Here is a 15,757-nt window from a genome sequence, read left to right on the forward strand (position 1 = left end):
TATGGTCTCACTCTAGCCCAGGCTGACCTGGAATTCACTATGTAGTCTCAGGGTGGCCTTGAACTCATGGCGATCCTCCTACCTCTGCCTCCCGAGTGCTGGGATTAAAGGCGTGTGCTATCATGCCTGGCTTTAATTTTTTTTTTTTTTTAAGAGTGCATCTTAATCTGTTTATAGCAATGCTGCATTTGTGCTTTGCAAGGGTGTTTCCGGCACTCACTCCCAAGCCTCCCAAGTCACTCCACATGGTATTGTGGCTCAAAGGCTACTGGCTGCCTGCCCCATCCCTCTCGCCTTAACTGTCGACGCAGTCTCACAGGGGCACTGGGACAGCTGCCTGGGAGATCAGGCTAGCATAATGCAAAGGAAAGGATGCTGAGGCCAAAATTCCAGTGCCTACAGTGGGCCAGACACCTCCAGCACTCTGTACCCCATCAGTGCCTCAGGGCTGTGGGGGAACCGGAAGGTACAAGCTATCCCTTCCGGGCGCATGACACTGGACAATGCATCTTCCTTCCTCAGGACTGTGTCAAGGTGCATAACGTTTCATGTGCAAAAGGCCTGGCTGGTATACAGCAGGTGTTTGACAGACAGGCTCCCTCAGTTCCCTTCTTGCTTTCAATGTGTGCCATCTGGAAGTCTCTACGCAAACGTCAGCTCTGGCAGCGCTCCTATGTGCTATATATTTCAATAAGAGCCTCCCCCAAGCGGTGCTTCTAAAGAGCTTTGTGCAATGATCTACCCCATTCCGGGGCATTTGCAATTTAAAAGACTTACTACCTTGAAAGGCTCCAAGAAAGACCACAGTGCCACAGGGAGCTGCTGCACCAATCGGCCCCCACCCACTCATACTTTCCCTGCCTGCCTCTGTTCTCTGCTTTTATCTGCATCCACTCACTTGATCCTTACAAACACCCCACTTTACCTGGGGGGAAACTGAGGCTGAAAGGTTCAGGGATTTGCTGAGATTGCAACCCTGGGAACAACAATCATTTTTTTTTGGGGGGGGGGGGAACAGGGATGGAGTAGAGGGTTTCATTCTACCCCAGGCTGACCTAGAGTCACTCTGCAGTCCAGGTTGGCCTCAAACTCATAGTGATCCCCCTGCCTCAGCTTTCCCAGTGCTGGGATTAAATGTATGCACCGCCTTGCCTGGTTGGATCCAAACCCCAAATCCTCATTATAAACTACAAAACCCTGACTTCTGAAATATTTTATTTTTATTTATTTATTCATTAGAGAGAGAGAGGGAAAGAAGTAGGAGCAGAGAGAGAATGGGTGCACCAGGGCATCCAGCCACTGCAAATGAACTCCAGACGGCATGGGCCACCTTGTGCATCTGGCTTACAAGGGTCCTGGGGAATCAAACCTGAGTCTGGCTTTGCTCCAGCTCAAAATTCTGACTTTTTGTTCACTGTTTTCAGAGATAGGAACTCAAAGCAGAATCTCTATGAACTTGCTTCAAGCCAAAGAACCCATTTTACCAGGAAAAGTAAGTGTATAATAAACAAGGGCTGGGTAGATGCACTTGCCCACATAATGCCGAATAACTGAGTTTGGATCTCCAGACACCATGTCAAAACTGGAAGCTGGGTGGGATTCTGTAGGTCCAGTGCACCTATGTCTACAAGGGAGGTGGAGACAGGAGAAAACCCCAGGAGCTCCGGGACATGGCAGTGAACCTTCATTAGAGACTGCCTCAAAAGAGGTGGAAGGGGCCGGGCATGGTGGTGCCTTTAATCCCAGCACTTGGGAGGCAGAGGTAGGAGGATTGCTGTGAGTTCGAAGCTACCCTGAGACTCCATAGTGAATTCCAGGTCAGCCAGGGCTACAACAAGACCCTACCTTGAAAAAACAAAACAAAACAACAACAAAAAGGAGGTAGAAGGGGCTGGAGTGGTTCAGGTATTTGACTGCAAAGCCAAAGGACGCAGGTTCAATTCCCCAGAACCCATGTTAGCCAGATGCACAAGGGGGCACATGCATCTGGAGTTTGTTTGCAGTGACTGGAGGCCCTGGCGCACCCATTTTCTCTCTCTTTCACTCTGCCTCTTTCCCCTCTCTCAAATTTAAAAAATAAAATAAAAGAGGTGGAAGGCAAGGAGTGATTTAAAAATTGTCCTCTGTCCTCCACACACGTCACGGCATGCACCTGCACTCACACACATGAACACACACTCCCTCACACATGTATCAATTAACTTAAAAAGTTTAGAACATGCCAGGCATGGTGGCACACACCTTTAATCCCAGCACTCGGGAGGGAGAAGTAGGAGGATCACTGTGAGTTCAAGGCCACCCTGAGACTCCATAGTGAATTCCTGGTCAGCCTGGGCTAGAGTGAGACCCTACCTTGAAAATCCAAAAAAATAAAATAAAATAAAATAAACACATTAACTGTGTATAATTTACAGATATCCATGTTATGTGGTTTTAAATTACATAGTGGCTAAGGGCATCAGATCTTGGTTGAATTTCTGATGTCATCACATGACATGGATAAGACTGATTTCTGGTCAAGTTATGTAACATCTTTAGGGCTCAGGTAGCTCATCCGTATAAGAGAAAAGATCTCACAAGCACTTCCTGTGAGGATGGTGGCCACATCCATGGTCTCTGCTGCATAGACTACACTGCCGTGTTCCCTCCACGTCCGCTTTATCTGTTCCATCTGCTGCTGCTACCCTGTTGCGTGATAAGAGTGTGTTTTCTGAAATACACTAACATAGAAAGATGTGTGCCACCTTTAAATAGGTATTTTTTGTTCATTTTTATTTATTTATTTGAGAGTGACAGAGAGAGAAAGGCAGATAGAGAATGGGCGCGCCAGGGCTTTCAGCCACTGCAAATGAACTCCAGACATGTGCGCCCCCTTGTGCATCTGGCTAACGTGGGTCCTCGGGAATCGAGCCTCGAACTGGGGGTCTTTAGGCTTCACAGTTAAGCGCTTAACTGCTAAGCCACCTCTCCAGCCCCATGTGCCACCTTTAGATTGAAACTTGAGGGCTGGAGAGACAGCTTAGCGGTTGACACGCTTGCCTGTGAAGCCTGAGGACCCATGTTTGACTCTCCAGGTCCCACGTGAGCCAGATGCACAAAGTGATGCAAACACGCAGGGTCGTACATGCGTACAACATGGCATGCACACATCTGGAGTGCAACTGCAGTGGCTGGAGGTCCTGGGGCACCAATTCTTCCTCTACTCTCTCAAAAAATTAACAACAACAAAAAACAACAAAACTTAGATCCCAGTATGAACTCCATACCCTGCGGTACTTAGTGTGATACCAAAGTTCTTGCCCAAGTTTTCCTTTCCTCGAGTGAAAATGAAATTGTGCTTTCTATCCTAGAGCGCCTTGAAGATGCTTTCATAGGGGCTGGAGGGATGGCTTAGCGATTAAGGCGTTTGCATACAAAGCTGAAGGACCCAGGTTCGATTCCCCAGGGCCCACATAAGCTAGATGCACAAGGGGGCGCACATGTCTGGTGTGCGTTAGCAGTGTAAGAGGCTCTGGCATGCTCTTTCTCTTTCTCTGTCAAATAAATAAAGATAAAATATTTTAAAAAAGAAGATGCTTTCATATAGAAACACAAGACACCAGTAAGCTTTCTCGCCAACGGTCCTAGCTAGGTGCTGGAGGAATGCAGTGTGCAAAGGCGACAGTGTCTGTCTTTAGGCAATGTCCTTTGTCCCCCAGCCTCAAGGCAAAGCATTAGCATAAAGTAGGCACGTGGGCAAGGCAGAGCTGGGTGTGACACTGGGTTCATGCTCCCTATTTTCAGCTGGAGCCTCACTGGGCTCCCTGAGCATGTGGGTGATGTTTGCAGTGCTGTACTGGGGTGGGGGGGTGCAGGAGAAAAGGGCAAATGTGACCTTGGGTGAGGATGGGCTGAAAAGACTGTTGGTTGCCAAGGAAACACTGGGAAGGATTCGTGATGCCAGGAGGCTGATGGCAGGAACTCAGAAGGGTATCTGTTCTCACCTTGAGTTCCCACAGTCCCACGTGCTGACGTGACTTCTTATACACCAGCGCTGCTGGGTACGGGACACCTAGGCACCCACACAGCGTCACCTGTCTCTGTTACCAAGCAGGATGCAAACCATCTGGCTTCCAATGACAAAGTTTTAACTGTTCCTGGGGGCTTCCCCAGCTCAGTAATATAGAAAAGCTTGGCCCCTCAAGAAAGATGCTGCAGGGGCTGAGAGCTTGCCAGGCCGGCATGAGGGCCTGAGACAGCCTGATTTCCCTCAAGTTCAATCCCTAGCACCCACATAAAAAACTGGGTGTTGGGGCTGGAGAGATGGCTTAGCGGTTAAGCGCTTGCCTGTGAAGCCTAAGGACCCCGGTTCGAGGCTCGGTTCCCCAGGTCCCACGTTAGCCAGATGCACAAGGGGGCGCACACGTCTGGAGTTCGTTTGCAGAGGCTGGAGGCCCTGGCGCGCCCATTCTCTCTCTCCCTCTATCTGTCTTTCTCTCTGTGTCTGTCGCTCTCAAATAAATAAATAATTAAAAAAAAAAAACTGGGTGTAAAAAGCCGGGCGCACGCCTTTAATCCCAGCACTCGGGAGGCAGAGGTAGGAGGATCACCGTGAGTTCAAGGCCACCCTGAGACTCCATAGTTAATTACAGGTCAGCCTGAACTAGAGTGAAACCCTACCTCAAAACAACAACAACAAAATAATAAATAAATAAAAATACCTGGGTGTAGCCATACATGCCTGTGACCCCAGTCATGTGTGGGAAGCTGAGATGGGTCAGCCAGTCTGACCAAATAAAATAAATTTAAAAAAAGGGAAGCTCTAGGTTCAATGACTCTGTTTCAAGGAAGCAAAGTGGCCAGCAACAGAGAACATACAACATTCTTCTTGGCTTCCAAATGAGTTGGCAGGGCACGTGCATACACATCCCACACCCCAAACAAGGAACAAAGATGCCATGGGAGAGGCGGCCACAGACACTGCTTCCCTTTCAGTGAAGGCTTCCATGGGAGGTTCCAGAACAGGGAGGACACTCAACCCCCTCTCGCCAAGCAAAGGGGGACAGACCCCTGCTCAGCTCCCACTGACCCAACTGGCTCCCATACCAATCCATTCAGAACCCTTGGGGTCGTAGGGGTTTCCCTTGCTGACTTTAAGCAAGGATGTTATGCAAGCCAATTTAAACGAAAATCAGGTTTGATGATACCACATTCCTAGGTAGAAAGACTCCATTTCCTTAGGGATTATAATGCAGAAAGCAGCGAAGGAGCGTTGCCCATAGACACAGAACGCAGTCCCAAAGAGAGTTGCCTAGAATTTGTGGTAAGGCTAAGCGTTCAGTCTGGTCTGAAGTTGTGGATGCTTTTAAAATGAGTTCTTTTTCTTTGACCACACACTCCACGCAAAGTGAGTCACTCCAGCGAAGTGAGTCAAGTCTGTTAAAATAGTAACATGGAAAGCCAACAGCTCAGACCGCACCCTTGGATTACTTAAACCCTTTGGACCACAGGCCAGTAAAGGCTGGCTATTTGGAAGGTAGTTAATCTCTGAAGCTGCTACTGTGATGGAGATGAAATCTAAGACAAAGCTCTCACCTCCGGAGCACTGGCCAAACCACCACCTAGTGGCACTCCTGACGTGACCTAACAGAAACAGAGCCATATACTTTTCCAGGCTAGGAACATTTAGTGAGAAATGACTGTGTTGATCCAGAAATGGCACGTTCTCCTTCTAATTTATAGAACAACAAACCTAGGTGGAAGGCTCCATGATTCAAGGCATTGTGACTCAAAATGATTTTCATCCTTTAACAGATGCTTGTTTTTAGCTTAGGGTCAGAATTCTTATGCATGCAAACGCCCTCTGAACTGGAAGCTTTGGCAACTGGCATAAGTAGAAGAGCTAAGGCACGATCATAACATGCGAACTGTCTAGTGAATTCCGTGCTCCTTAGCATTTCACAGGACCCCAGATGAGAACGTGAGTCCCTCTAAGGAAATGGTTTCCTTTTTATCTGCTGACAGAGCAGTGCCTAACTTGTCTGTCCTTCTAACCCTTGACTTACAGGCTGTGGAGTCATACTTTACACAATAATTGCAGTGTTTTGACCTTTTTTTTTTTGCATTTTCATTGATCTTTCCCCATCTTATTCAGATCTTTTAAAATATAGTTTTAGCTGAGCGTGGTGGCACACGCCCTTAATCCCAGCACTCAGAAGGATCACTGTGAGTTAACTGGCCAGCCTGAGACTCAGTGAATTCCAGGTCAGCCTGGGCTACAGTGGAACCCTGCCTTAACCATTTCCAAATATACTTGTGAGCTGGGGACAGGGGAATGGGCGCTCCCGGGCCTCTTGCTACTGAAAACCCTAGGCTCATGTGCCATCTTGTGCATCTGGCTTTACATAGGTATTGGGAAACTGAACCAGGATAGCAAGCTTTGCAAGCAAGCAGCTTTAATCACTGAGTCATCTTCCCATTTGTTTTGTTTCTTAGCCTTATATTTCATCTTCTCTTGCTATGCTGCGTTCAAAGTTCTTTTGAGGAAAAGGTCAGGTTTTAAACATATTTCAACCCCATGCCCCCAAGCAGGCAGACATTGGAAATACCTTCAATATGTGAAAGGTAGTATCTTGGCTCTCATGGGTTAGTTAAAAAGCAGTATTTCAGAACCACTTAAATTACAACAAAATATATCTATTAAAACAGTAGAAATTCTTAGTCCCTTAAGTTTGTCAAGAACAGACATACTCATCAACCTCACACTAGTGGTGAGCATCCAGTTGCTAGAAGTCATGCTCAACTGTCCCTTCCCACTAAACAGGAGGCTTCTACTCCCACACTATGAAACTCAACCGGATGAGGTGGACTTGGAGGTAACCATGCACTTCAGACGTAAGCTATGAGGACTACACCTGAGATGCTAAAGAGGTCTGTCCACAGCCCAAGGACATCTTTACATCCGTGGCCGGTCTTTCCTTGGCAATACCAAATAATCAGGGAAGCTACATATTCAGAAACGTAGACACCAAGTAATAAAAGAAAGCATTTGTATACTGAAAAGATTATTTATAGCAGTTTTATTCTTTACATTATGATGTAAACATCCTGTTATCCAAAATAGCTGGTGAAAACAAAGTTAAAAATAACTGGTGAAGAGGTTTCAAGTGTCCTCGCTCAATGGATCCAAGTATCAAACATTATAGCTCATCAACGCAGTGATAAGGAAGTAGCTCTTGAACCAAAGTGTAGGAGAGCTGTCAAATACTAATGCATAGCACACCCACAATCACCTAGAAGGATCCAGTTTCCTGGCCAATTGTCTATGTACAAGAAAGCTCTTTTGTTTTAATCATTAGCTTTCCAAGTTGAACTTCTTTACTTTCCAAGCTTAGTAAGTTCAAAAATGTGTCTTTTTGATGATTTAGGATCATGTAATGTCTTGGGGTCCTTTCTCAAAATGTCCACGATTTCTGTAGTTTTGTTAAAGGCAGCAATGCGGAGTGAACCAGAGTTTCTTATTGTAAACAAACCCCTGATAGCATAAACCTGCTGCTTTCTGAAGGAGAGGCAGGTAAGACTACAGTTAGGAAGATCTTAAGGGTTCTGAACGTATCCACATACAGTGGTCTAGGCAAATAAGGCAGTTAATGACTTTCCCCTCCAGATCATTTCTTCTACCAAACAAATGAGCCCATGAACATGAATGACTGCTTTGGGGATGATAGTAAATTTCCTATTCTATGAATGCCTTCTTTGGACTCTCTGAAAAACAAAGGGAAAAAATAATTCATGATTACCTCTAAAAGCAGGGGAAATCCAGATTTTATAAACATAATCAAATTATGCTTCCACATAATTCAAAATGGCTTGAATAATCTTTCTAATGTTATCAGAAAGTAAATTTTCTCAGACCCTAAGTACTTGCCTCCCCAAAGCCATAAAATAACAAGAGTGGGGAGGAAAGTCACCTTGAGTCTCCTGTTACACACGGTCTAGTGCCTTCAGAGGGCGGGAGCACACCGCGGGGCCACACAGAGTGCTTTGTGTATGCGACATAGAATGAGGCAGTGCTGCGTCCCAGTGAGAATGCCATCCCCTTTACAGTACTCCCTCGTCCTGTGGTGCTGGCTGACGCCTCTCGTGAACCACACGGCACTCAGACCTGGAGCCTCGGCAGGCATTGCTGCCTACCTAGAACTCAGTCACACTGTGTGTGTGTTGGCAAACTGGTAGTGCTCTTCCACCTAGGATAGAGTTTATTTTTTCTCAAACTACTTTAAAAAGAAAAATTCTCAGCAAACAACAGTCTATGGTAATATCCAAATAGTTAAAGTTTGGGAAACAACTCTAGTGAAGTCAGTCATATGCTTAAAACGTGACTTCAGAAGTAACGATAAGCATGATCTAGAAGGAAAACACGCGTTGACCTATTTTCAGGATCGCGACACTCCAGAGGTGAGCTCCCCACAGCCTTCTCCCACAGCAGGCCATTTCCAGAATTAACATTTGGCAGAAACAGAGAAGTAAAAGAACCAGTCCCATACCACCCGGGACTTCATAAACCCTCTCCACAGCCTTTGTTTTTAAAACAAGCTTTCCAATTCCTGCAGTATCTTTATTTGGTCTACAGTAATGCCCCACAAAGGCAAACTCTGGTTGTAGAGTTCCTGCTTGGTCCTTAGAGCACGTTCCATGCCTACGCTTTGACTGGCCTCCCCAGTGAAGGCGCGGCACTCTTGGGCCAGGTTTCCCAGCGGCCCGTAACTCCTCTTCACCGAGACGGCCCTGCCCTCCTGCTGCCCGGGTTCTTCCGAAAGGAGTTCTCCTAGCAGGATCTGCACACCCACGGCATGCCATGCTCACTGACTTAAAAAATAATAATAACAAAGACAAGAAGGAAAGCAGAGCTTCTCATTTGTGGCGACTGGTCTCTTCATCACAGTGGCAGTTAAACACACTTTCCTCCTTTTCTGCCTGAAGCCGAGGCAGTCATCTGAAAGATGCTGTCAGACATCATAGTCAGGAGCCTTGCCCTGGGCTTTCCTCAGCCAGATCTGCAGCGTCACAAATGCTCCCACGGTCACATGAAAGAAAAGCTGCCAGAGGTTGCGGAGTTCATAGAGATACATGTTGCAAAGACAGATTAAGCCAAAAGTCAAAAATGATTTGACATTCCGCCAGCTGGTGTAGTAGACGAGTAAATAACACTGTGCAAAATATAAAGACGGAAGATGGTTAGTGCTTCTAATGAAAATCCTAACAGAGCAGAGTGAAATGTGACATGAGAATACGGGTGCTTTTCATGAAAGGGTAAGATAATATACATCTAAGACATTCAGCTATGAAAATGCCACAGCTTGAAAGGGAAGTAGGGTTTTCCTTACTTTTCAGAAAAAAGGCATTTTGGCACCATATGTTAAAGGGAAGTACAACTGGGTAACTCTCTGGCAAAGCAGCCGGGCAGATTCTCCAAGGTGACAGGCAACCCAACCAAGACACATGGCCAGAGTCTGGGAAGATTTCATTTTCAGCCAGAAAAGTACAAAAAGCTCAACCATCTACTCAGTAACACCACAAGTCTGGGTTATCAGTGACATCAACAGGTCGCCCTGGTCCCATTCAGTGCAAGGCAGGGACAGGATCTAGGGGTCACCTGGGGGGATGGATCCAGTGGGGAGTGACTGAAGGTGGCTACGCGTCGGGCACCGTTCTTCAGGCGCGACTAGGCAAGGGCAGCCCTGCTCCCCTTAGGGGAGGATTGTAGCATAGTCTTCTTAGTACATAATGTCAAAGAGTGAGACCCTAGGAAGATAAAGGGGGGAAGAAGGAGGACAGGGGATGAGACAACGTATCCACTGACGCACTCACAGTGTGATGGGAGGCAAGGGAAGCTGGGGAGGTGCAGCCTAGTTGGAGGGAGCAGGGAAGAGGCACGGGAGTCACCGTGCCCCCTGCTCTGACGAGGTGAGCCACTTTGCTCCCCACACGCCCCCACCGTGCTGTTCTGCCTAAGCCTGGCCTAGAAGCAGTGAAGCCTCTGAAGCTATGAGCCAAATCACTCCTCCTTTAAACTGTGTTTCTCAAGTATCTGTCACAGTGATAAAGGACTCGAACAAGACATGCACACAAGCACTATACTAGCTAGCACTGGTGTTTAAATGTGTAGCCTGAATCTACTGATGAAACAGCTCGATCCAGATAGAAAGGTGGTCTACAAAATACCCACGAGAAATGACCATGGCCGGGAGACTGTAGTATAGAGTAAATGATGGACAATCAAACATAATAAATTCTAGATCAAGAGGAAAACAGCAATAAACATTTTGTAGATAAAGGGTACTATTCCGGGTAAGAATCCTCTATTAGATAAAATTGTGTCAATGTGAACATTCTTATGTATCACATGGTGTCACTGCCATGTGGAGGGATGTCCATGTTCTAGAAGACACACGCGGAGACGTTTGGAGGTGAAATATAATGTAGGTAAAATCTGTACAGAGACTTCTTTTTCTGAGAAGATGGAGTATAGATATGTGACCAACATCTTACTCCACCCGTGAAGCAATGCTCACAGACTCAACAAGCATCTGCTCTTCCAACAGACAGTCTCACAGACGACAGCAGGACCACCAAGAGATGTGACCCAAGTCTGCAGTGGGACAGCCAGGGGCGAGATAGGGAAGGAATGCCAAGAGACTTGAAACTGAATCCAGAAAACAAGGCAGAGCGTGCTCACGCTCACACCCTTCCCACCCAGCTCCTCCACACGGATTCCTCCTCTAGTAGCCAGTGCTGATTCAGTAAACGGGCTCTGTCCTGCTCTGCTGCTGTTACTGCTGTTCTACTTTTTCTCTTATTTTTCCTCCCTATTCTCTTTTCCATTTTATTCTCCCAAAGGCCTGGCTTATGGGAGGTCTTTGTGTCTCAACCTTCTGAGAAATGGAACTATTCTGGATAACCGCATATAGCAGAATGAAGCTAGATCCCTCTCTCTTACCTTGTAGAAAAATTAACTTCAAATGGGTTAAAGACCTTAACTTAAGACTTGAAGCTCTAAAAGTATGAGAGAGAAAGTAGGAAAACCACTTCAAGTTATAGACATAGGCAAGGATTTTCTTTCTGAACAGGACTCCAATCACTCCGGAAAGGCCAATGGTTGACAAACAGGACCTTATGAAGCCAAAAGGCTTATGTACAGCAAAGTAAACAATCAGGTAAAAAGAGAGCCTATCTACTGGGTGAAAATCTTTGCTAGCTATACATCTGATAGAAAACTAATATCTAGACTATATAAAAAAAGCTAAAACACTAAACAATGAGTTGGGAAGATGGCTCAGTCATTAAGAACACTTGCTTGCAAACCTGCCAGCCTGAGTTCAATGCCCTAGCATCCAGGTAAAGCCAGATGCAAAAATAGCATGTGCCTCTGTGATTCCAATATTTCTATGGCAATGGGAGGTGGAGGTGAACTGGACACTCACAGGCCAACTAGACTGGTGCCTACAAAGCAGCAAAAACAATGAAACAATAAGAGATTCTGTGTCAAGGAAAGTGGAAGGAGAGGACAAACACTCTGAGGTTGTCTTCAGGGCTCCGCTGTGTGCTGTGGCAAAAATGGGTAATGAGATGGGGAAGGGGGGAGAAGGGGGTCTAGGTGTATGTATGTTCAACATACAATATATACTTACATGAAAACTTAAAAATAATTTAAAACCATAATAATTTTTAAAACTCCTCCAAAAGCATCAAAAAAAGGCAAAAGACATGAGGAGATAGTTCACTGATGAGGATATACAGATGAGAAATAAGCATATAAAACCATGCTACACATCATTAACCTTAAGGAAAGACAATTGAAGACCACAAAGAATTATTATTATTCACATAAAATGGCTAAAATAAATCAGTGACAGTACCAAATGCCAGTGAAGCTGCAGAGAAATGGGATAATTCACACACTACTGGTGAAAATGTAAAGTGGTCCCAACATTCTGGAAAACTCTTTATAAAGTTAAGTTTACAACTACTATGTGAATGAATATTTGTAGCCACATAAAACCTATACATGAAGCCAGGCATGGAGGCATATACTACAGAATTTGGGAGGCGAGGCAGGAGGACACAGAGTTTGGGGCCAGCTTGGGCTACAAAGCTAGTTCAAGACCAGCCTGGGCTACACAGTAAGACTCAAAAAAAAAAAAAAAAAAAAAAACCCAACCTTGAGCTGAAGAGATGGCTTAATGGTTAAGGCACTTGTCTGTGAAACCTAAGAACTCATGTTTGAATCTCCAGGACCCACATAAGCCAGCTGCACAGTGACACAAGTGAAGTGTGCAATGTTGCACATGTGCACAAAAGGATGCATGTGTCTGGAGGAGTCCATTTGCAGCAGCTAAAAGCCTTGGCATGCCCATTTTCTCTCTCTCCCGCCTTTCTAATAAAAATGAAAAAAGCTGGGCATGGTGTTGCACGCCTTTAATCCCAACACTCAGGAGGCAGAGGTAGAAGGATTGCTACGAGTTCAAGGCCACCCTGAGACTACAGAGTGCGTTCCAGGTCAGCCTGAGCTAGAGTGGGACCCTACCACAAAAAAACAAAAACAAGAACAAAAACAAACAAACAAAACCAACCACAGAATATGTAACAATTTAGATGAATCTCCAAAGAATTATACAGAGTATAAAAATGCCAGTCCCAGCACTTGGGAGGCAAAGGTAGAAGGATCGTCGTGAGTTTGGGGCTACCCTGAGACTACACAGTGAATTCCAGATAGGCTTGAACTAGAGTGAGAGACCCTACCTCGAAAAAAAAACAAAAGCAAAAACAAAACAACAACAACAAAAAATGCCAGTCACAAAAGACTAATGTTCAGAACTGAGTATCTGTGATCAAGCCTAACCTCTAATATGGCAGAATTAGGAAATGGGCCTTTGGGCAGTAAGGAGGGTTAGAGGAGGTTATGAGGCTAGACATCCGCTCATGATCAGTGCCCTTGTAAGAAGGGAAGAAGGACCAGAAAGTTTTCTCTCTGCAGGTGAGATACAGTGAGGAGGCAGCCTGCTCCTGGCCAGGAGGGCCTTCACAAGAACTGTGTCTGCCAACACCTTGATCATGGATGTCAGAAGTACATATCTCCTGCATAAGCTCTCAGTCTGGACATGCTGCTAGAGCAGCCTGCACTAAGATCTTTGTATATTGTGTGGTTCCATTTATGTAACATACTTAGGGTGCTGTGAGGGATCCTTGTGAACTGCGGTTCTCTATCATACCTGGGCCAAGACTATCATTCTGCCTGTGATACTGTATTACAGTTTTACAGGGTGGTGCCATTAGGGGGCGCAAAGTAAAGGGCACACAAGATTTCTCTTACAATGCCAGGTGAATCTACAATTACCTCAAAAAAGGGTTAGTTAAAAAAAGACAAATACATACACATGTAGAAGTGTTTTTCTGAAGCTTAGTTTATAGAGAACTCTGTAAGACTATATGCACATTCATATAAATAGGAAGTGAGATTAAATTTTGTAAAATGTTAACAATATTCTGCACATACTAGCCTTTTGACTTTTCTAGGAGTTTAGCAGTTTTCAAAAGAAAATACTGAAGTTTTGAAAAGAAACAGTCTCTAGCGTCTCCACTGATCCTTTGCTCTCCTATTTGAAATCTTCAAAATCAAGAGGATTCCTGCACACCATGCTTCTATAAGCAATGGCACCCTGGAGAAAAGGCAACCAGCCATGTAGTCGTGGCTTACAGGTCTGACCTAACTTGTTAAAAACATATCTTGGGCTACAGAGATGGCTTAGTGGTAAGGCACTTGCCTGCAAAGTCAAAGGACTCAGGTTCAACTCCCCATTACTCACATAAACCAACTGCACAAGATGGCACAAGTGTCTGGAGTTCATTTGCAGTGGCTAGAGGCCCTGGCACACCTATTCTCTTTCTCTCTCTCATGTAAATAAATAATAAGGTATTTTAAAACACCTATCTTGACAACTTGGACATAGCATGCTATATGGTAAAATGGAACTGTGATGAGCTATTATCACTGCTCGGCAGGCAACAGTTCCACGCTCAACTAGAAAGAAAGGGTCTGTTTTTCCTTCTTAAAAAATGAACTTATTTTTCTCAAGTAAAAGATACCCAAGCGACACTGCTCCAGTATGAGGCAACTCAGTACTGCTGCAGACTATTCTGGGATGAGCTAGAGGTGGAGTCTTATTCTGGCATTCGTCTGCAGAGGCTAGATGCCCTGGTGCATGCCCCCCCCCCAACGTACGCAAAGAAGGAAGAATTATCATTCGTGAAATTAAAGCTAATACCTGATATTTTAGAATCACATGAGATAATCCATATCAAAGTTATAAAAAAAATTTTAAAACTATAAAAATTAGGATGTGTTTATTTAGTTTGGCCTAGAGACAGCATGATATAGTGGAATGACCCTGGGATATAATCTGAAGAGATGTTAGTAAAGCATATGAGCTGAGCATTGTACGTAAACTGTTTCAGCTTCCTTATATTCAGAAATGAGATAACAACCTTTGTATGACAGGACTGTAGGGATTAAAGAAAAAATTCTACACAAGACTGTTTCATAAAATTAAAGTACTATGTGACATTAACAAATACCAGCTTTCATATTACCTCTATGAAAGGTCATTCATTCTAATGAAATCTGTCAAGTTGACAGAAAAATTTCTGAAGATAGTAGTAGTTGAGAAAATTAAAGGATTTTTAAAAGCAGGGCCACTGAAACTAAAATGTCTAATGCATATTATGCAAAATTCCAATGCATATATTATATATTCATCAAAATATTTTCCTAACTTCTTCTACACAATTTTTGGGTGGTCTTATATTTGTAGTTCTGGGTCTTTTTCACTTTTATTTTTTCTATAAAAGATAGAGAAATGTATCACTTATAAAATTTAGATCAATCAAGGCTGGGCATGGTGGAGCACGCCTTTAATCCCAGCACTCAGGAGGCAGAGGTAGGAGGAATGCTGTGAGTTCAAAGCCACCCTGAGACAACATAGTGAATTCCAGGTCAGCCTGAGCTAGAGTGAGATCCCCACCTCAGAAAACCAAAAAATATATATATATATATTAGATCAATCAAGGACTAGTTAGAAAAAAGAAAGATTCAAGTGGATGGGGGAATAGAAGAGAAAGGAAAAAGGAGTGTGGTGGAGGGGATTATATCATATTATATAGTGTATATTTTTTTTTATTTATTTTAAAGAGAGAGGAAGAGTCAGAGAGACAATGGGTACACCAGGGCTTCCAGCCACTGCAAACAAACTCCAGACACATGCGCCCCTTGTGCATCTGACTTATGTGGGTCCTGGGGAATTGAACCAGGGTTCTCAGTCTTCAGAGGCAAATGCCTTATCCACAAAGTCATTTCCCCAGCCCTAATGTGTATACTTTTTAGGTTATCAATAAAAACGTTTTTAAAGTTAGCTCAAGAGGACTTGCTTGCTCTAAAAAGTCTTAACAACGTTAAATCATTCTAGTGGAATGGTGATTTCTTCCTTCCATACTGTAAATATTAATAATGATTGCCAACTTGACATAATGTAAATCACCTAGAAGACGAATCTCTGGGCTGGTCTGCAAGCAAAGGAATTTCTTGATCAGGCTAAAGGAAGTGGGAAGACCCACACTAATTCTGGGTGGCACCTTTCCATGAGCTGGGTCCAGGCTGAGTACAATGGAGAAAGCAAACTAAGCACTAGTATTCATCTCTTGCTGCTTCTTGACTCTGGTACAA

At 44.5% G+C, this 15,757-nt stretch overlaps 1 protein-coding gene across 1 annotated transcript in view; it reads right to left on the reverse strand.

The window, feature by feature from the left end:
- Window positions 1–7,043: 7,043 nt before the first annotated feature.
- Window positions 7,044–15,757, reverse strand: part of Sec22a (SEC22 homolog A, vesicle trafficking protein) — a 77,290-nt gene continuing 68,576 nt past the window's right edge. The window contains exon 7 of the mRNA XM_004663926.2: window positions 7,044–9,188. Within this exon, the coding sequence (XP_004663983.1) occupies window positions 8,988–9,188 (201 nt within the window). The 3' untranslated portion in view covers window positions 7,044–8,987. The remainder of the gene's footprint in view (window positions 9,189–15,757) is intronic.

Source organism: Jaculus jaculus, chromosome 4, assembly GCF_020740685.1.
Source record: "Jaculus jaculus isolate mJacJac1 chromosome 4, mJacJac1.mat.Y.cur, whole genome shotgun sequence".
Taxonomy (NCBI): Eukaryota; Metazoa; Chordata; class Mammalia; order Rodentia; family Dipodidae; genus Jaculus; species Jaculus jaculus.